Below are 22,405 nucleotides of genomic sequence, written 5' to 3'. Positions count from 1 at the left end.
CTCAATAACTACGATCAAAACTTCAGCGCCCATTTTATTGCCATGGTCACATCAGTACACAACAAACCGTTTGTTACACTAAAGCAATTCGGTATTTTTTATTTTAATCGACAGCCAGGTTTCTGTTAGTATTACAATATTCTCTTCTAAATAATTTCACAATGCAAGTTTATTTATACAAAGGAAATATAGTTCTCATAGTAATTGACGAAAAGGCAAATTAATGCCTGAAAATGCGTCAAGAACCCTTCCCACAAGGTGACACACCACACAGCGGGGCGTTATTTTTTCTGCCGGTAGTCATAACGGTGTTCCCTATGGAGATAGCCAGATAGAAATGAATACTGTTCAGTCTTCTATTTTTTATAGAAAACTAGATTATGTTATAAATAAATAGAGCATTGAGGCTGTCTTTCTCCATGTAAAGGCTACGGATGTTAGTGTAGAGTACACTTTCAGAGAGCAAGCGGCCGCCACCCCTCGCGTTATCCTACCTAGGTGACAGAGGGACATTATCCGATGCGAGAGATGATGACGCAGCCTGACATGCACTGTCTGTAAGTATAGAGAGATTGACACAGTGACGTTAGGAGAGTAAGATAAGTATGATCCAATATGGTGATACGGTATAAATATTGTGGCTGTGCATAAATGCGTAGTAACGTGTAAGGTAGAAATGCTAAAATAATAACAGGCTCTGTTACACTCCGAGGTCATTAGATAATTTTTTAATAAATGTGCAGCAAATTTAGTGTAATTGAAAGTGCGTCAAGAATAACAAAAGAAGGAGCATTGTTAATGACAACAATAAAATGAACCTTTTAATTTGAATGAAATATCATGAATTTAGATTTTGAAGTGCTTCCATCGGCACAACTTAAAAAATTATATAGGCCCGTGTTTAATTTTAGAGTTAAATAGGAAATACAACAGCCCTGCTTAACTTGCAGTTATGACTTACAGTTTTACAGTAATGAAGCAGCAGAAAATATCCATTAAGGATATTTTCTGCTGCTTATTTTCCTCAGTGTACTTCGCTAGTGGTCTTACGGAGGCCACCTCTGTATATTCAACCCTAGTCAGTTAATAGGCATAATGTTCCCAACACTCTCAGAAAAATTACACCTTCGAGGGCAGAACCCCATGACGTCACTCCCCTGTCTACGTGCGTCACGCCTACAGCGCCGCCGCATCAACATGTGACCTCAACGGAGTGCCCTTTTAATAGCCGACCGCAAGCGTTTAACTTCAGTGGGCACGGCAGACCAGGCAAAGTCCATGTGGCTTCACGCACCGTTCTTCTGTCTGAACCAGGTTGGTGCCTACTAGTGTGCATATAAAAATGACCGTCGTACCATCCTGGTTGTGCCTTACCCCCAACGGTGTATCCGTATTGCTTGTCATATGTACCTAGTATGCCAGTTGCTGCTGTGTGGAGACATCGAGTTGAATGCCGGCCCTGACCCTGACTAGGACAGTTTGAGCGCGCGGGAATTGCTGCAGCAGTTACTTGCAGGACAGAAAAAATTGACAGATGGGATGGCAGCATTAAGGACGCAAAACGCAAAGGTGAAAAAAATTTTGTGTGTATACACACAACAGCTTGAACTTTTAAAAACCGGACAAACCGCGTTGGATGGATGAATGAAAAACTTCATTAAGGCGTAAGCATTTAGTGGCTCATGAGTGCCCGGGCGCAGTCCGTGGTGGACGCAGGAACGCGGGGATAACTGGCGGAAGGAGCGAGGAGAGGAGGCGCCATGCTGAAGGAGATTCTCATGTTGGAAAAGTGGAAGAAATCGGGTAAAGTTCAGCGCAGTAACTGTCTCTCAGTAGAGGACACCTCAACCATGCCAGTGGCGCTGTGCGAGTGGGCACGTGGGAGAGCGTGGACATGCGCATGGGGGTGTGCGCACATCGGCGACAAACCTTGCAGCCATATGGCTGTGATTGCACCCCATGCTCGCGGCCACGGCGGCGTCCGTTTGCAGAAGAGTTCAGACAACAACATCAGAGGCAGTCATAGATAGGCTTTCGCCTATCGCAGTGTAGCTCAGCAAAGTGCCCATAGATTTTTGAGGACCTTCGGTGCGCTCGATTAGAGCGCAGCGGACCGCTCCCACGTCGTGACAGAGACGCCATGCCCCTCCGCTGAGTCGCGGGCCCGATTGACAGCCCAGACCTGTGCTTCAAGGTCCGAGCTGCGTAGAGCTCGGTCCCACTCTTCCTTTGTGGTCCTGGCCCCTTGCGCCAGGGGGGCAAACGCAGAGCATGTGGGGAAGTCTAGCTATATTTTTACAAAAGCGACATGCATTTTGAGGGTGCGCGTTCGGAAGAATTTTGTGCAGGAAGACTGGGCATGGATAGGTGCCCGTCTGAAGACACATGTACGTGACTTCTTGTGCTTTATTGAGTGCTTTCTGTGGTAGCGGCATGGTTCTCCTGACTAACTTATAGTGCTTGGTGAGACCGTTATAAGTGACGAGGGGGTCGCGCTCGCTCTCCCACCCTGCCGAGAGGGAGTCCGTGCTCGAACGCTGATTAGGTCTCGTGTGGCCTCGTGGGCCGTCTCGTTGAGGTTAGGGAGCGGCCCCTTCAATGGTCCCATCTGTGCCGGGAACCAATTGATGTAGTGTGGGGTGAGGTGTTCAGTACCAAGTATTCTGCCGATGGTCGAGGATATGCTCCCTGTTCCGAACGATAGAATTGCCCTCTTGCAGTCGCTGTATACCAAGCTTTTACCGTCTTATAGGAGTGCAAGGCTGATGGCCACCTTCTCGGCCATCTCAGGACTATCAGTGCGGACCGTGCAGGCGTTGATGATCGTGCCATCTTTGTTGACCACCGCTGTTACACAGACTCGTCTTCCAGGATATTCGGCTGCGTCCGTAAAGCAGCATGCTTTCTCGGAGGCAGTTGCCTGTTGGAGGAGTGCTTTCGCTCGAGCAAGTCTTCTGTAGATGTGCTCGGGATTCATATTCCTGAGCAGGGGGGCTGTACTGATCTTTTTTCTCTGGTCGGATGTTAGCTTGTGGCTGTTACACTCGATCTCCCGAGGCGTGACGCCAATTTCTTGTAGGATACATGTGTCCGCAGGTGTGCCGAACAGCCTGGTGATCTGTGCCCGTTCCTGTGCGTCCGCAATCTCGCTCAGCGTGTTGTACATGCCTAATGCGTCCAGTGCCTTCGTGCTCATGTACATGGGTATACCCATGGCTCTCTTGGCGACCTTACGCAGGAGCGTTTCAAGCTTGTCTCTCTTCACTTTGGACAAATTGTGCATGGCTGCGGTGTACACGAAGTGACTTATTACGAAGGCCTGTGCCAGTCAAAGCAGGTTCCTCCTTGATTCCGTGATGGCGGTTGGCCACTCGTCTCAGTAGGCGTGTGGCGTTCTCGGCCTTCGTGGTGGGCTTAGCGACTGCGATGGTGTTCGAGCAATTCACCTCTATTGTCATGCCCAACATCTTGATGTGACCGACCGCCGGAATCGTGTTGCCTTCAGAGGTGTACAGGCGGACGCATGGGTGGGCGCCTGTGTCCCATCGCTTCTGTTTGGGCCCTCGTCTCTTGGCTCTATATAGAAGCAGATCAGACTTGCTCGGCAGGCACCGCAGGCCTGTTGGTTTGAGGTATTTCTCACTGGCTTGGATCGAATTTTGTAAAGTGTGCTCGATTTGTCCCTCGCTCCTCTTTGCCACTCACATGGTCACGTCATCTGCATAGATGGTATGTCGGAGGTTCTCGATTCGAGTCAGTTGCCTGGACAGTCCTCTCATGGCCAGGTTGAAGAGCGTAGGGGATATCACCGAACGCTGCGGGGTACCGCTGTCGCCCAGTACGACTCGCTCCGACTGCAGAGAGCCGACTCGCAGCGAGGTCTGCCTTCCCCTCAGGAAGTCACCGATGTAGTCATGGAGACGTTGACGAAGTCTGAGTGTTGAAATTTGTTGTAGAATGAAGGAATGCCGTATGTTATCAAATGCCTTTTCTAGGTCTAGGCCTCGGATGGCCTTGACGCCTCTTGTGCTGTCTAGTATCTGACTTTTGACCAGCTTCATAGCGTCCTGCGTCGCCAGCACCCGACGAAAGCCAATGATGTTGTGAGGATATATCTCGATGTTTTCTAGGTAAGGCTTCTTACGGTGAAGCACCGCACGCACGCTCCATGGTCTTACCCACGCACGACGTAAGCGAGGTTGGACGCAATTTGCCGGGTTTCGATATTAAGACCGTTTTGGCCATCTTCCATTCAATGGGAATTTTTGTACAAATTCTCGTACAGATTGGGGAGCGCCCCAATTCTCGTACAAATTGGGGAGGACCTTGGTGATGTTATCCGGCCCCGGTGCGGATGGGCTGTTGAGACCTTTGAGCGCTTGTACGTTCTCTTCCGTGGTGTAGTCGGCATCAAGCTCCACGTTAGGTCAATCCGAGTATAGGGAGGTCGCGTCCTCGGGAGCTGCCGCATCCGTCACGGGGAGGTACTTGGCCGTCAGTCTTGCTATGAGCTCGTCCGGTGTTTCGGTCTTGCATGCCTCGTATAGCAGCTTGCTCATCGCGTCCCTTCGCGAGGTATTGGTGTTCGCGCCGTCCAAGGGGTGTTTCAGAAGGTTCCAAGAGCCGCCTCTGCGTACCTGCCTGTCAGTCATTCGCAGATCTCGTCCTATTGCTGCCTAGCTAGTGTGGAGCAGTGCTGTTCGATGCTCCGGCTTAGCTCCGCAATCTTTTTCCGCAGCCGACGGTTCAGGCGTTGTGTTTTCCATCTTTGCAGTAACGATTGCTTGGCTTCATGTGGACGAGACTACTGTCCGTCTTTTCAGTTTTCAGGTCGGTGGTGACCGTGCGCGTTAATTGCTGGCTCGAGATCCGTCTAGAGTTGCGTCATCCACCCGTGTAGGGATGCGTCCGCGTCCTCCACTGACCTACCACTCCTCAGCTCTCTGAACTTGTCCCAGTCCACAAGCTTGAATATCTTTTCCTTGGTTCTGTATGGGCCAACCGTCATCGCTGTGATGTAGCGGTCGCTGCCCAGATCCACCCCTGTATTAGACCACGACGCTTGAGTAATGTTCTTGGTGAAGGCGAGGTTGGGCGGGGTGTCCCTGCTGGTGGAACTTCCGCGTCTTGTTGGTTGTGTCGGGGCGGTTATGAGCTCGAGGCCTGCCTCGATGCTCTCTTCCCACAGATATTTGCCCTTAGGTGTACTCTTTACGTATGCCCACGCCGGATGCGGGGCATTAAAGTGTCCCGATACGAGCAGGGGGTTACTGCCTGCCAGATGCTTCGCCTTGGTTAGGAAAGCCCGAAACCTCCGCCTGTGCTGTTTTGGGCTGTTGTATGCGTTGTATACAGTGATAAAAAGCGGGCACATCCTGTGCTACCGGGGCTTAGCGGAGACACGAGAACTAGGAGTCGAATTCCTGATTAATAAGGATACAGCTGGTAGCAAGCACGTACTCAAAGGGGGCCGGGAAGGGCCCGCCCCCCCCCCCCCCCGGTATTAAGCGGTATACACCCCCCCTCCCCACCCACGCCACCACTCCTCACAAATATTCCTAAAGCGCCGACAACTCAATCTATTCAGTGGTCAACATTTTGGTTCCTTTTACAGCCAAAGCTGTATATGACCAACCTTCCGTAGTTTTGTCGGCGTCCGTCAACAGAAAAACTCGTCATGTAGGCCGATCCTTGTGATAGTGCAGCAAGGGTCCAAGCTCAAACGCACATACCTCTGTGGCCTCGGGAACTTGTGACGCGCCCATAGAAATCTTCGGAATGGCTTCACGTATGATGAGTGCTTAACGCCTGCTTCTCCTCCGCCGCAGGTCGGCCTGGCATTGCCCTACCTTCGGGATGGACCCACATATACGGAGCACTAAACGCCTGCTTCACCTCCACCGCGCGTGGGCCCGGTATTGCACTATCTTAGGGATAGGCCCACGTATGGGGAGTGCCTAATACCTGCTTCACCTCCGCCGCAGGTGAGCCCGGCATTGCAATAGCTTCGGGATTGGCCCACGTATGGGGAATGCTTAACGCCTGCTTCACCTTTGCCGTGGGTCGGCCCGGCATTGCACTACCTTCGGGCTGACCCGCGGCGGAGGTGAAGCACTTTGCTTTTCGTTTGAGATCTTTGACTGCCGTCAGCTCTCGCCGCTATGCCATCTTCACAGAGTGGAATGGTTGTCAATTTTTTTCACTCTTTTTGGACGGCGGTAGTTGTTGGCATCTCCTGGATGCAATACAGCGCCCGCCATCAGACCCTGCAATAACCATTAAACCCATAAGCAATATGACTGTCACCCGTTACCTCGTCTGGCTTTGCCCAAATTGTACAGCACACTGCAGTTTTCGGGCAAAATTGGCAACTGGAAACAATAGTCGCAAGGAGTTGAGAAATTAAACGATCTACTAAGGGAAGGAGCCAATGCAACAGCCTAACAGGTAAGAAAAGCTAAAATTAACAAATTTAGTCGTTGTTTGTGAAAACATTTAAGGATCGGCATCTCTTTATTTAAAAAAGTAAGTAGAAAAAATGCGGTTGGAAGTGGAGAATTCCGTGTGTCTCGAATGACGCTTCTTCTGTTATCAGTCGAGCCGCCTGACGTAGCCACTACCCTGCTGTGCTATGTGGGTATTTTTGTAACCTTCCGCGGTGGGCGCAGTACGTCTAGAACCGCAGCGTCCTGCGCTCTACACAGTTGTACGGGACTGGTTACCAAGGATTGTTACGCAGCTTCTCGAATAACAACACGAGTAGGATTTGGCGATTAAATTGGTAGAGCAGTAAACGAGGGATCCAAAAGAACTGATTGTTTCGCAAACACACACACACACACACACACACACACACACACACACACACACACACACACACACACACACACACACACACACACACACACACACACACACACACACACACACACACACACACACACACACACACACACACACACACACACACACACACACACACACACACACACACACACACACACACACATATATATATATAGTTTTTCCAGTACAAATTCAAAAAACGCTACTACATATCTTTATTTTACACTTTCGCTTGTTTACTTGTTCTTGGCAGTGTTCTTCCTGCGCTTCTGTCATGCGCGAGTCTATTTGATGTGGTTCCAATTGTTTGCCAAGTAAAGGAGAGGTGTATCTCACAGGCGTACCTGTGAGGTACAGCTTATTCCAATTCTCTTTTGCAGGTTTACGCGTCTTTATGGCGAATGGTGGGCATTATTCACATTTGTACTAGTAAAGGTACCTCCACCCTCATTTGCATAGAAAAGTTACCTTGGGTTGGCCCCCCTCCAAAAACATCCTGGGTACGTGCCTGACTGGTAACATACAGGAATTCTATAGCATTAACGAAAGGGTGGAAGGTGTTGTTGTGAAACTTAACAGGTAAGAATTGAAGTTCGTACAGGTCTACGCGCCTACATCCTGTCGTGATTTTCAGCAAGTCGAAAGCTTCTATGAAGACATGGAATCGGCGATGCGTAAAGTCAAAACAAAATACACCATGCTGATGGGCGACTTCAATGCCAGGGTAGGCAAGAAGCAGGCTGGAGACACGTCAGTGGGGGAATATGGCATAGGCTCTAGGGATAGCAGGGGAGAGTTATGAGTAGACTTTGCAGAACAGAATAATATGCGGATAAAGAATACCATCTTCCGTAGCGGGGATAGCCGAAAGTGGACGTGGAGGAGCCCGAATGACGAGACTAGAAATGAAATAGACCTTATACTCTGCGCTAACCCTGGCATAATACAAGATGTCGACGTCCTCTGCAAGGTGCGCTGCAGTAACCATAGGATGGTAAGAACTCGAATTAGCCTAGACTTGAGGAGGGAATGGAAGAAACTGGTACATAAGAAGCCGATCAATGAGTTAGCAGTAAGAGGGAAAATAGAGGAATTCCGGATCAAGCTACAGAACAGGTATTCGGTTTTAACTCAGGAAGAGGACCTTAGTGTTGAAGCAGTGAACGAAAATCTTATGGGCATCATTAAGGAGTGTGCAATAGAAGTACGTGGGAACTTCGTTAGAGAGGATACGGGAAGCCATCGCAGGAAAGGAAAGATATGATTAAGAAACACCAATGTGTGAAAGCCTCTAACCCTAGAGCAGAATCGAACTGGCAGAACTTTCCAAGGTAATAAACAAGTGTAAGATAGCTGACATAAGGAAGCAATAATATGGATAGAATCGAGCATGCTCTAAGGAACGTAAGAATCCTAAAAGCAGTGAAGAATAAACTAAGAATAGGCAAGAATCAGATATATGTGTTAAGAGACAAAGCCAGTCATATCATTACTAATATTGTCACGTGGTAGTGACTGTGAAGAAAGCAGCCAAATTGAGAAAGACGAAACTAGCGTTTTATCGGGCGAACTTACACACCATTGTTACATACCACCATGGCACCATGGTGGCATACACCACCATTGTTAGACCAAATTTAGAGTATGCTTGTATAATTTGGGACCCTCATCAACAATACATAACAGATAAATTGGAGCGCATTCAGCGAATGGCGGTTAGGTTTATTTTTTCTGATTACGGACAAAACGCACTCGGTAACCTCCACGCTCACCAGGGCTGGTCTCACTACGTTGGCTGTGCGCAGGAAAATCGCACGCTTTAATTTTTTATATCAACTCTATCAGAATAAGCTGAACCTGAATTCCAGTTTGTATTTGAAGCCTCCTGGAAGGGTTTTACCCCGAATTAACCACAATTACGCTATAATGCCTTATGTGGCAAGAGTTGATGTCTTCGCGCACTCTTTCATTGTCAAGACAATTGTTGAGTGGAATAACTTGAATTCTTGAGTGTTTCCGAGCAATAACATGGTTGACTCTTTTGAAGAAAACTTGACTGCGTTCCTTGCGTGAACTTTGTGCTCTGTATTCCGACCCTGTAACAGCCCGGCAGGGCACACCAGTATTGGAAATAAATAAATAAAATAAGGGAGTTCGTCAGCGTCCGTAAAAGGGTTTAAGACGCACCACATGGACCACTTCAGATCGTGCGCGGCGCCGCTGTGTCGAAATGTCGTCTGGCACGACCTCATAGTCCAGTGTGGCAATACGTCGGATGACCTTGTAGGTTCCGAAATAGCGTCGCAGTAGTTTCTCACTGAGTCCTCGTCGGCGTATCGGGGTCCATACCCAAACACGGCCGCCGGGCTCGTACTCGACGAAGCGTCGTCGGAGGTCGTAGTGTCGGCTGTCGGTCCTCTGCTGGTTCTTAATTCGCAGGCGGGCGAGCTGTCGGGCTTCTTCACCGCGCTGGAGATAGGTAGCGACGTCAAGGTTCTCCTCGTCAGTGACGTGCGCTAGCATGGCGTCGAACGTTGTCGTCGGGTTCCTGCTGTAAACCAGCTTGAACGGCGGGATCTGTGTTGTTTCTTGCACCGCCGTGTTGTAAGCGAATGCTACGTACGGCAGGACGGCATCCAAGGTCTTGTGTTCGACGTCGACGTACATTGCTAACATGTCGGCGAGGGTCTTATTCAGCCGCTCCGTAAGACCATTCGTCTGTGGGTAGTAGGCCGTTGTCCTCCTGTGCCTTGTCTGACTGTGTTGCAGAATGGCTTGGGTGAGCTCCACTGTAAAGGCCGTTCCTCTGTCAGTGATGAGGACTTCTAGGGCGCCATGTCGCAGAAGGATGTTTTCGACAAAGAATTTCGCCACTTCGGCTGCGCTAACTTTCGGCAGTGCTTTAGTTTCAGCGAAGTGGGTGAGGTAGTCCGTCGCCACGACGCTCCACTTATTTCCGGTTGTTGACGTCGGAAAGGGTCCTAACAAGTCCATTCCGATCTGCTGGAATGGTCGGCAAGGAGGTTCGATTGGCTGTGGTAATCCGGCTGGCCTTGTCGGTGGTGTCTTGCGTGGCTGACAGTCTCGGCATGTTCTGACATAACGGGCGACGTCGGCGGTCAGGCGCGGCCAATAATACCTTTCCAGTATCCTCGATAGTGTCCGGGAAAATCCGTGGTGTCCAGCGGTCGGATCGTCATGTAGGGCGTGCAATACTTCTGGACGCAGCCCTGACGGGACAACAAAAAGGTAGTTGGCGCGCACTGGTGAGAAGTTCTTCTTTACGAGTACGTTGTTTTGAAGCGGGAACGAAGACAATCCACGCTTAAATGCCGTAGGGACAACGTCGGTGTGCCCTTCCAAATACTCGACGAGGTTTTCCAACTACGGGTCAGCTCGCTGCTGTTCAGCAAGGTCGTTGTTGTTGTTGTTGTTGTAGCCTGTGATGCGTGTGGCTCCTACCCACGATGGGGGATTGGCCAAGAAATGGGTGGATTATTCGAAATAATTATGCAGCATAAATTTCTTATAGCTATTGAAATAGCATTGAATAGCGCAGAATTACCTGTTAAATAAAATCAGGCAGGTCATATTTAATGAGTAATAATTAATTTAAAAGTAAAAACAAAAAGAAAGAATTTATCAGGGCATTCGTTTAGATTCCGTAAGGATTGTTCGGACAGCGAAGCATGCATCCCTGTGGCTGAATCCCAATGCGGACGCTCCGAACGAAAGAATTGCAGGTTCTGTCAAGTCCAGGCCAATTCTTCGAAAAGGTATTTGCAACCATCTTTTTCTAACCGCAGTAAAGCGGCCACACAGCAAGGTCTTCAGCGCTTAAAATGGTATGGTATGGTATTCCTTATGCGATGGCGCACACCCACTGTGGGGGATTGGCCAAGATTTGGATGAAATTAGGCTATCTTTATTAAAAACTGAAAATGGTAAAGCTAACTGGAGGAAATGAACAAAAATAAAATGTTTAAGAATTCAAGACAATCTCTGCAGCAATTATAAAATCCTCCACGGTTGAGCAAATATCCCTGTGGCACTGTCCAAGAGAGGCGGCTCCTAGAGAAAGGATATTTATAATTGAAAAGCTCAAACCAAGCTGTGTAAATCTTGATTCTAGATTTTTTCTTAAAGAAGTGAAACGGCGGCAGAATAAGAAAAAATGCTCTATTGTTTCATCTTCTCCACAGGCTGGGCACAGAGGGGAGGGCACCAGACCAGCCCTGTGACGATAGAAGTTTAATTTTGGTATTCGACAACGTAATCGGGTAAAGATGACTTCAGTTTTTCTGGTGTGAAAAGAATTTTTAGGCCAAGGGAATAGGAGGTGTCGATATTCTAAAAAATTCGCTACAGCTGGGTTCAAAGAGTCTTGAGTAATTGTATATCTCCTGAATCTAGTAGACGTCAGGTAAGCTATTGTAGGAAGTAATGGTAATACAGGGCCACTGAGGGCCGCTCTCGCGAGACTGTCAGCCATTTCGTTCATGAGTAATCCTTTATGCCCAGGCAACCAAAGCAATCTAATTAAATTTATGTGGGCAGGCACTAGAAAATGAAATGTACGTAAAAGGTTAGTGACACCATTTGCTGTGAGCGAGGAACATAAGGATAAAGAATCGGTTATAATTACTACCGCCGATGTTGACAAATTTAGTTTGCGTAAGGCTAGGACCACAGCTAGAAATTCAGCCAAAAATACGGAATAAGAGTCCGGAATCCTGATTGCAAATGACCAGTTTAGAGCGGGAGAGAAAATGCCAATTCCAGATTTTTCTTCACACTGTGAGGCGTCTGCCAAGGAAGGCGTCGTCGTCTTCGTCATCTTCCGGCGGCTAGTCAATGGGGGCGCGTGATAGGCAATCTGCATCAGAATGTTTTCGTCCGGACTTATAGGTTACAGTGATATCATATTCTTGCAGTCTTAGGTTCCACCGCGCCAGTCGTACTGAAGGATCCTTTAAGTTCGCTAGCCAACACAAGGCGGGATGGTCGCCGACGACTTTGAATGGCCTGCCATATAGGTAAGGGCGAAACTTGGCTGTAGCCCAACCGATGGCGAGGCATTCCTTTTCGGTTGTAGAATAACTGCCTTGCACTTTTGACAACGGCCGGCTAGCGTAAGCTATCACGTGTTCATGTCCATTGTTTCTCTGGACTAGGACGGCACCGAGGCCTAGGCTACTGGCGTCAGTGTGGATTTCGGTATCCGCGTGCTCGTCGAAGTGCACAAGTACGGGCGGCGACTGCATGCGTCGTTTGAGTTATTGAAATGCATTGGCCTGCGGCGTTTCCCACTTGAACTCGACGTCACATTTAGTTAGCTATGTCAGCGGCTCAGCGATGCATGAAAAGTCCTTGACAAATCGCCTGTAGTAGGCACACATGCCAAGAAATCTACGCACTGCGTTCTTGTTGACGGGCTGCGGGAAATTTGCGATGGCAGCTGTCTTCGGCGGGTCGGGGCGGACTGCAGACTTGCTGATGACGTGGCCTAGGAACAGAAGCTCATCGTAACCGAAGCGGCACTTTTCTGGCTTCAGAGTGGGCCCTGATGTCTGGATGGCCTCTAGTACTGTCGCAAGCCACCTAAGGTGATCGTCCAAATTTCCGGCGAAGACGACGACGTCATCCAAGTAAACAAGACAGGTCTGCCACTTCAGTCCTGCTAACACCGTGTCCATGACGCGCTGGAACGTTGTAGGCGCCGAGCACAGTCCGAATGGCATGACCTTGAACTCGTAGAGGCCTTCTGGCGTGATGAAGGCGGTCTTTTCGCGATCTCTCTTGTCGACTTATATTTGCCAGTAGCCAGACTTGAGATCCATCGACGAGAATTATTTTGCCTTGTAGAGCCGATCTAATGCATCGTCTATCCGTGGTAGGGGGTATACATCCTTCTTTGTGATCTTGTTCAGTCGACGATAATCGACGCAGAAACGTAAGGTTCCGTCCTTTTTCTTCACCAAGACAACAGGGGATGCCCACGGCCTTTCCGACGGCTGGGTGATGTCGTCGCGCAGCATTTCGTCGACTTGTTCTCTTATAGCTGCACGTTCTCGCGTGAAACACGGTAAGGGCTATGGCGGAGTGGTCGAGCGCGCTCGTCGGTGATTATGCGGTGTTTGGCGACTGGTGCTTGTCGAATCCTCGATGACGTCGAAAAGCAGCCTTTGTATCGTCGGAGTAGACTTCTGAGCTGCTGTTGCTTAATTACGGAGGGACTTGGATTAATGTCGTAGTCTGGTTCGGGAACCACAGTCGTCGGGTGAGATGCGGCGGAATCCGAGAGGACAAACGCATTACTGGTTTCCAGAATTTCCTCGATGTACGCGATCGTCGTGCCCTTGTTAATGTGCTTGAACCCCTGGCTGAAGTTTGTCAGCAACACTTCAGTTTTCCCTCCATGCAGTCGAGCGATCCCTCTTGCGACGGAAATTTCACGGTCTAGCAGTAGGCGTTGGTCACCCTCGATGACGCCTTCTACGTCGGCAGGTGTTTTGGTGCCGACGGAAATGACAATGCTAGAGCGAGGCGGGATGCTGACTTGACTTTCGAGCACGCTTAAGGCATGGTGACTATGAGAGCTCTCCGGCGGTATCGTTCGATCTTCCGACAGCGTTATCGACATCGAGTTCTGGTCGATGATTGCGCCGTGTTGGTTCAGGAAGTCCACGCCGAGAATGACGTCTCGTGAACACTGTTGACGTCTCATGAACGGTAAATCTTGCCATGCAAATTCCAGTCGGCGTGATGAGGTGTCCTCCAGCGGTCCGAATTTGAGGGCCTTCCCGTGCAGTTTTAACTTTCTTCAACTGCGCGGCGATGTGTCCACTCATTACGGAGTAATCGGCCCCTGTGTCCACTAAGGCTATAACTGCGTGCCGTAACTGGCCGCCGAGAAGCATGTCGAGGTCGGTGGTTCTTTGTCTGGCATTGCAGTTAGGTCTTGGCGTCGGATCACGGCTGCGTCGTGTTGAACTGAAGCTGGAGCGTCACGTCGTCAAGTCGTCTTTCGTCGGTGTAGTCTTGGCTTCCTGACTTCGTCGGGACAGCGGCGTGTCGTTATTATGTCATCGAGATGGTCTCTTTGGCGTCTTCGTTGGCGGCGGAGGATCTTCTTCAGTTCGACGAACAGCAACCGCTCCTCCATCGGTTGCTGCTTTCAGTTTTCCGGATATGGGCTCGCAGACCGGCCCCGGGCTGGGCCAGTGTATGGTCGGCGCTGCGGTGACAGGTAGCGGCCTTGTGACGGCGAACGGGACGGTCGTCGAGCGCTCTACTGAGTGGCGGCGAGGTAGTCGGCGATATCGCGAGGTCGTTCGCCAAGCTGTGGTCGCGGCGCGTTAACGGCGGACCCTCGCAGTCCCATTTGCCCGTATGGGCATCGGCGGTCGACGTGACCCGCTTCTCCGCAGTGGTCAGGAGCGCGCAAAATGTCCGTCTTCCTCGCGGAGTGGCGCTGGGCGACAGACGGGCGTGCTGACGGTGGCAGTGGACGGCGGAATTGTGGCTTTAAAGGTCCCTGGCGCGGTCGTGCAGGGGGGCCTTGGCGGCGGGCGACGGCGGCTTAGGTCATCGCTTCCGGCTGGGGCTGCGGTGATTCTGGTTGCACCTCAGGAAATCCAAGAGATCGCTCAAGCTCATCTTTGACGATTTCGGCGATGGAAGCTACTTGAGGCTGCGACCTAGGGTACAACTTCTGCAGCCCTTCCCATATGACCACTCTGATAGTCTCGGACAGATCTTCAGTGGCCAGCGATTGAATTCCTGTGTAGTTGGTAGAGTTCGTGCGACGGTTGAACTGCCGGTTCCGCATTTCGAGTGTCTTCTAGATGCTGGTGGCCTCGCGGAGAAAGTCTTGTACGGTCTTCGGTGGGCTCCGTATCATTGCGCCAAAAAGTTCTTCCTTCACATCACGCATGAGAAGGTGGACTTTCTTCTCCTCGTGCATATCCGGGTCGGCGTGGCGGAACAGACGGTTCATTCCTTCCGTGAATATGGCAACGTTCTAGTTAGGTAGCTGCACTCGGGCGTCCAGCATGGCTTCGGCCCTTTCCTTGCGCACGACGCTCGTAAAGGTGCGCAGGAAGCTGCTACGGAACAGGTCCCATGTTGTCATGGTCGACTCGCGGTTCTCAAACCACGTTCTGGCGGCGTCTTCTAAGGCGAAGTATACATGCCGCAGCTTGTCATCGGAGTCCCAGTTGTTGAAAGCCGCGATTCGTTCGTAGGTCTCCAGCCAGGATTCCGGGTCTTCAGTAGCTGCTCCGTGGAAGGTCGGTGGGTCCCGAGGTTGTTGCATGATAACGGGGTACGCTGGGGCAGCCATTGGGGTTGTCTTGGCCCCGATCTTCTTTGACGTCTTAGGTGGAAGTCCGTGCTCTGGGGGCAGTCCTTGCAGTCTGCGGCTGGCACGCTGGTCAATGGCGATGTCGGTTTTGTCCTCGGGCTTCGGGCTTGAATCGCGGCTTTGCGGGGGCGTTCGGTACATGAACGCACAAGCACCTCCACCAGATGTCTCGCGGTAGTGACTGTGAAGAAAGCAGCGAAACTGAGAAAGACAAACTAGCGTTTTATTGCGCGCACTTGGGCCATCAAAAACGGGATACACTCAAAGAACTGCGACAGCGGCGAACACAGTCGGCGATCGTCGAAAGTCTGATCAACGGGTCAAGCGCATGGGCTTTTATACATGAATCGTCGAAAGTTCCAGACTAATCGCTGGGACCCGTGCGCCTTCCGCAAACTTCTACATTATGCGCATCGCGCACACATGCAATCAGATTACACAAGGTTCGTTCACAAACAGTGCATGGAACCATCGATAACATTCCAGAAACTTCCCATACATGCAAGCGCGTCCTGCGCTGTGCGATAACATTTGTTATGCGGTGAAACGTGTCGCTCGATGAAGACAAGTACTTGGTAAATATGGATAAGATAGTTCAAGTGGCTGAGGAGGTCTATAGAGATTTATACTGTACCAGTTGCACCCACGACGATAATGGAAGAAAAAAATTAAGTTATACGGTTTTACGTGCCAAAACCACTTTCTGATTATTAGGCACGTCGTAGTGAAGGACTCCGGAAAATTCGACTACCTGGGGTTCCTTAACGTGCACCTAAATCTAAGTACGCGGATGTTTTCGCATTTCGCCCCCATCTAAATACGGCCGCCATGGCCAGGATTCAATCCCGTGAACTTCAGCTCAGCAGCCTAACACCATAGCCACTGAGCCAACACGGCGGGTGACGGTAATGAAAGAGGGAATTGTCTTGAGGATTTTGGCATGCCACAAGTACCGCCGGAAGAAGAGAGCCTTGGGAGCTATGGAAAGGGGGAAGGCAGTTGGGGAGGATCAGGTAACAGCAGTTTTGTTGAAGTATGGCGGGCAGATTGTTCTAGAAAAGCTGGCCACGCTGTATACGCAGTGCCTCATGACCTCGAGCCTACCTGAATCTTGGAAGAACGCCAGCATAATCTTAATCCATAAGAAAGGGGACGCCAAAGACTTGAAAAGTTTATAGACAAATCAGCGTACTGTCCTTTGCCTACAAAGTATTTACTAAGGTAATCGCAAATAGAATTAGCAACACCTTAGACTTCTGTCAACCAAAGGACCAGGCAGGATTGCGTAAAGGCTACTTAAATATAGACCATATTGACACTATCAATCAGGTGATAGAGAAATGTGTGGAATATAACCAACCCTTATATAGGTTTCATTGATAACGAGAAAGCGTTTGACTCAGTCGAAACCTCAGCAGCCATGCAGGCATTACAAAATCAGGGTGTAGACGAGCCGTATGTAAAAATACTGAAAGATATCTATAGCGGCTCCACAGCCACCGTAGTCCTACATAAAAAAAAGGACCAAAATGCGAATAAAGAAAGACGTCAGGCAGGGCGACAGGATCTCTCGAATGCTAGCGTATTTACAGGAAGTATTCAGAGACCTGGATTGGGAAGAATCAAGGATAACGGTTAATGGAGAATACCTTAGTAACTTGCGATTCGCTGATGATATTACCTTGCTTAGTAACCGATGGGGCCAACTGCAATGCATGCTCACTGACCTGGAGAGGCAAAGCAGAAGGGTGGGTCTAAAAATTAACCTGTAGAAAATTAAGAAATGTTTTACAATCTCGGAAGAGAACAGCAGCTTACGAGGTAGCGAGGCACTGGAAGTGGTAAAGGAATACATCTACTTAGGGCAGGTAGTGACCGCCGATCCGGATCATGAGACTGAAATAATCAGAAGAATAAGAATGGGCTGTGGTGCGTTTGGAAGGCATTCTCAAATCAGGAACAGCACGTTGTTATTATCCCTCAAGAGAAAAGTGTATAACAGCTGCGTCAGGGTGGGCTCGGCGGCTGTGCACAGACGCAGATCGCTAAACCATTCACTCTTGTCATGCAGGTGTTTCAGCGCGCATTCGTGCGCCTGTTGCTTCCAGCCCTAGTGACGGCTTCCCTGGCAGCCCCGGTGCAATATCGTGCTTCGTCAGGTGAAACTGACAGGATTGCCTGTCACCCCTCCCTGATGTGCGCCCCTGGTTTTTCAACTGCACCGACTTTCAAGCCCCTGGATTTCGTCGGGAGCGGCGGATCTGCGTTTTCGATGACACCGCTACTGAAGACGGTGGTGCTCGATGCAGCATGGACGAACCTGTCGTCATCGACATCAACCTTACAGTCAACTACAAAAGAGCAGGCACTACCGGTGGCGCCTTGTGGGCTCGGCGGCTGTGCACAGACGTAGATCGCTAAACCATTCACTCTTGTCATGCAGGTTGGTAAAGCTTGCAGTCTTTTTTGTAAGAAGTCTAGCAATTATTTCCTGCTTCAGCTGCCGAGCCCGCACTGCTGCCTTCTTGTCGCTCTTGAGTGCTCTCATGTAATTCGTGCCTTGTTGATGATGTCGGGCGATATCGAAAGCAACCCGGGGCCTGACTCCAACGCTTTACTAGTTGAATTGAAGAATTTGTCTGCTGGACATTTGAAATTATTCAATCAGGTTCAAGACCTGAAAGTTCATTTATTGTCGACGGACACAGCTATTGCTGATATGGGCAAGCGCATGACTGACCTAGAGGGTCATTATCAAAATCTTGTCTCCCTGCGCTCTGACTTTGAAGCCGTCAGAACGTCTACCGCTCAAGTGGCCACAGGGGTACACAGGCTTGAAACGCGTATTGATGACGCCGAGAACCAGTCACGACGCAATAATCTTATTTTTTATGGCCTCACTGAATCAACTGGATCAGAGGCGTTTGCCCAGACCGAGCAACTTATCATCAAGCACTGCCACGATCATCTTAATATTAGCATCGAGCTGAAGGAAATTGAGCGCGCACATCGTCTCGGTCATCGCGCAGGTACTAACCGCCACCGTCCTGTCATAGCAAAATTCACCTTTCATAAAACAAAAGAATTGATTCTTTCTAACGGCCGCAAGTTCAAAGGAACCAGCTTCAGCGTTGGAGAGGATTTCACTCGTTCCGTACAAAACGCTCGCAGGCACCTCATAACTTTCGCGAAAAGCAAATCATTACCTTTTTCTTTGCGATTCAAAACACTGCATATGGGTCATAAGCGCTACGTCTACGACGAGCAAACGCAGTCTGTCAAAGAAATACCATAGCAATTTCCCCGTCGTAAAAATTTCTGCTACACTGTCAAGCCCAAATCTAACATATCATTGTCTGTAATCTTTGCCAACGCACGCAGTTTCCTTCCCAAACGTGACGCTTTTTCCAACCTTGTTTTATCATCTAACAGTAATATAATGGTGATAACCGAAACGTGGCTAACAGAAGATATAACAGACGCAGAAGTACTAGCCGACCTACCGGAATTTCTTGTCTACCGAAAGGATCGCAAAGGCATGCGGGGGGGCGGTGTACTGATTGCTGTGCATCAGCAGTTATCGTGCTCCGTAGCCAAAAACATCACTTCTGATCTTGAAGTATTATGGCTAATTATTCATGCTTCCCCCCATACTATCATTTTAGGTGTTTGCTACAGGCCTCCGAATAATATTCCAGATTTCTCATTTAAACTTAATAACAGTTTGAGTGAACTTAGTAATCAACACCCGCAAGCAGAAGTCCTCCTTTTTGGTGATTTTAACTTTCCTCAAATAGACTGGAGCAATGACGTCCCTATAACTATGGGCAGTGAGCCTGCCAAAGATTTTGTGGATTTCTGCCTTAATTTTAATTTAACCCAACTTGTATCAGAACCTACACGCGTTGCACAGAGCACTTCTAGCATCTTAGATCTCATCCTAACCAGTAATCCGGAAAGCTTATCATCAATAGCATATCTACCTGAAGTCAGCGACCATAAAGTAATTCACGCCACGTTTTCGTTTCAACCCGTGAAACGCCATTTAATCAGCAAAACAATCCGCCTGTACAATAAAGGTGATTATGATGCAATTAATAGTGATCTGAGCACGTTTCTTCCTACGTTCGTGAGGTTATGTTCTACACGCTCTATTAATGAAAACTGGTCAATATTTAACAACTAGGTGATCTCGTTGATAAATTCATACCAAGAATAACGTTCCGCGGAAATCGTAACAAACCATGGTTCACTAAAACGCTTAAGCGACTTGAAAACAAAAAGAAACGTCTCTTCCGCTCAGCCAAACTAAACGGACACCCCTCTGCTTGGGAGAAATATTTTGTAGCCGAGGACGATTATCTGAGGGCTATACGGAAAGCTAAATTCTCCTTTTTCCACGATGAGCTGCCTAAAATGCTTACGAACAGCCCTCGTCAATTTTGGCAAATAATGAACCCTCAGGAGGCGCGCATGATCAGCGTGTCAAATGCACATGGCGAATGGTCAGCGACAGCGAGTGTGCTGACATTTTTAACGCAGCCTTTTTCTCTGTATTTACTAACGAGACTTCAACTCCAGATCCTCCCACATCTACTAACATAACTGCGCGTATGTCGCCAATTATATTCTCGGCAGATGGAATCACTTCGATTATTGATAACATCAAGCTTTCATCGTCAGCAGGTGTAGATGATATTAATTCCAAGCTCTTAAAAAATATTAACCATGTATCTGCTGCGTACCTAACTTTGTTGTTTTCACAGTCACTCTCTACAGGCATCTTACCATCCGACTGGCAAGTGGGCAAGGTCGTTCCGGTCTTCAAATCAGGCAACAGAGACACCCCATTAAATTATCGCCCTATATCATTAACTAGCGTCCCCTGCAAAATCACGGAACACGTCATATACTCGCATATCATGAACTTTTTAGACTCAATCTGTTTTTTTCACCCTTGTCAGCACGGATTTCGAAAAGGCTACTCTTGCGAAACACAGCTGGCAATTTTCCTTCACGACCTGCATGTTAACCTTGACAGTAACCTTCAGACTGACGCCACATTCCTGGATTTTGCAAAAGCATTTGACACAGTTCCTCATAAACGTTTGCTGCTAAAATTGTCTCAGATAAGTTTACACCCCGACGTACTAAAATGGATAGAAGCATTCGTGACTAACCGCTCTCAGTTTGTTTGTGTTAATAACCATTATTCTAGCCGACTCCCCGTAACATCAGGCGTTCCCCAGGGATCCGTCTTGGGACCACTTCTTTTTTTAATTTACATTAACGATCTACCAACGCATGTATTATGTAACATTCGCATGTTTGCACATGATTGTGTAATCTACCGCAAAGTTACTAACACATCTGACCACACACTCATCCAGAACGATCTCAATAATGTACAAGAATGGTGTAATCGCTGGCTAATGAACCTAAGTCCTAACAAATGTAAACTCGTGTCTTTCACTCACAGCCGTAACCCCCACACATTTACCTATTCCATTGCTGATGTTCCAATAGAATCAGTCCAATCATTCAAATACCTCGGTGTCATCCTATCTTGTGATCTGTCCTGGCGCTTGCACGCTACTAACATCATCTCAGCTGCTAATAGATCACTGGGATTTCTTAGACGACATCTGCGTCATACCCCACAACAAGTAAAAGCGTTAGCCTATAAATCATTTGTAAGATCGAAACTTGAATATGCATCTGCCATCTGGAATCCGCATCAGATTTATATCATAAATGCACTTGAGGCTGTGCAAAATCGCGCTACTAGGTTCATTCAATCTTCATATTCATACGATATCAGCATTTCATCGATGAAAGCGCAATCTGGCTTGGAAACACTTTCTTTCCGTCGACAGGTTGCCACCCTCTCTCTCTTCCGTTCATTTTTTTTCAGCTCCCTAAATCACCCACCGTACATCACGCCCCCTTCATACATATCTCATCGCACCGGTCATCCGCTTCAAGTTGCACGCGCACGTGCCCGGACCACCACTTTTCAAGCATCATTTTTTATTCGAGCATCAAGGGACTGGAACGGCCTTCCACACGCCATCGCAGCCATTACAAGCCCATCTGCCTTTACTGAAGCTGTTGTCACCCATATCTCAAAATGAACACCTGTTTTCTAATGTTTATTTTATTAACCACCCCTTATGTAATACCCCTCTAATGGGGTTTTTAAGGTAATAAAGTGAAGTGAAGTGAAGTCTTACCAGTACTCACGTACGGGGCAGAAACCTGGAGGCTTAACAAAAGGGTTCTACTTAAAATGAGGACGACGCAACGAGCTATGGAAAGCAGAATGATGGGTGTAACGTTATGGGATAAGAAAAGAGCAGATTGAGAAAGGGAACGAACGCGAGTTAATGACATCTTCGTTGAAATCAAGAAAAAGAAATGGACATGGGCAGGATATTTAATGAGGACGGATGGCCATTAAGGGTTACGGACTTTATTCCAAAAGAAGGGAAACGTAGCAGGGGACGGCAGAAAGTTAGGTGGGCGGATGAGATTAAGAAGTTTGCAGGGACAACATGGCCACAATTAGCATATAACCGGGGTAGTTGGAGAAGTATGGCCGAGGCCTTTGCGTTGCAGTGGGCGTAGCCAGGCTGATGATGATGATGATGATGATGGTGCGTTGAGGATGAACGTTGTCTTGCTACGTTTCCCCGTGCGTGCTATCTCTACCATCAGATATTGGCTGTGATTAGACGGCATGCGGATGTCGTGCTGTACGAAACTGAGCTTCTTCCGTACCAGAATGGCGACCCCTCTACCGTCGGAATGCTTGGCCAGGGTATGATAATCCTTGAATTTTAATGCGCCCGGTGAGCGTCTCTTGTAGCAGGATCACGCTAGGTTTCATTTCGTGTGTCCTGAGGTACTGCTGTAGCGTTTGTGCCTTGCCTCCGAGTCGTCGAAAGCTCTACTGCCATACCATGAAGTCTCTAGTGGGTCCTGCCATCATGACGAGTGCTATGTATGCTGACGTGACTACCTGGCATATTTGGTTGACTACCTGGTTTGACTATACTTGACTACCTGGTTGGATATTTGGTTGCGTTCGTAAAGCAGCATGCTTTCCCGGAGGCGGCTGCCTGTCGGAGGAGTGCTTTGGCTCGAGCAAGCCTTCTGTCAATGTTGTGCTTGGGGTTCATATACCTGGGCAGG

General features: G+C 48.8%; 2 protein-coding genes across 2 annotated transcripts in view; one reads left to right on the top strand and one right to left on the bottom strand.

The window, feature by feature from the left end:
* The window catches only part of LOC142578517 (uncharacterized), a 729,695-nt gene that overhangs the window by 481,032 nt on the left and 226,258 nt on the right, over positions 1-22,405 (bottom strand). The gene's annotated exons all lie outside the window — the stretch shown is intronic.
* LOC142577674 (uncharacterized) lies at positions 17,649-18,506 on the top strand. Its single transcript, XM_075687142.1, has one exon. It carries the CDS (start codon positions 17,649-17,651, stop codon positions 18,504-18,506), a length of 858 nt encoding a protein of 285 aa, XP_075543257.1.

This window comes from Dermacentor variabilis, chromosome 4, assembly GCF_050947875.1.
Source record: "Dermacentor variabilis isolate Ectoservices chromosome 4, ASM5094787v1, whole genome shotgun sequence".
Taxonomy (NCBI): Eukaryota; Metazoa; Arthropoda; class Arachnida; order Ixodida; family Ixodidae; genus Dermacentor; species Dermacentor variabilis.
The sequence above is the reverse complement of the archived record's forward strand: the minus strand, read 5'-3'. Positions and strand labels throughout refer to the sequence as shown.

What these genes read in the sequence shown, in the direction of transcription:
- LOC142577674 (XM_075687142.1), top strand. Translation starts at nt 17,649, where the DNA reads ATGCAGGTTGGTAAAGCTTGCAGTCTTTTTTGTAAGAAGTCTAGCAAT.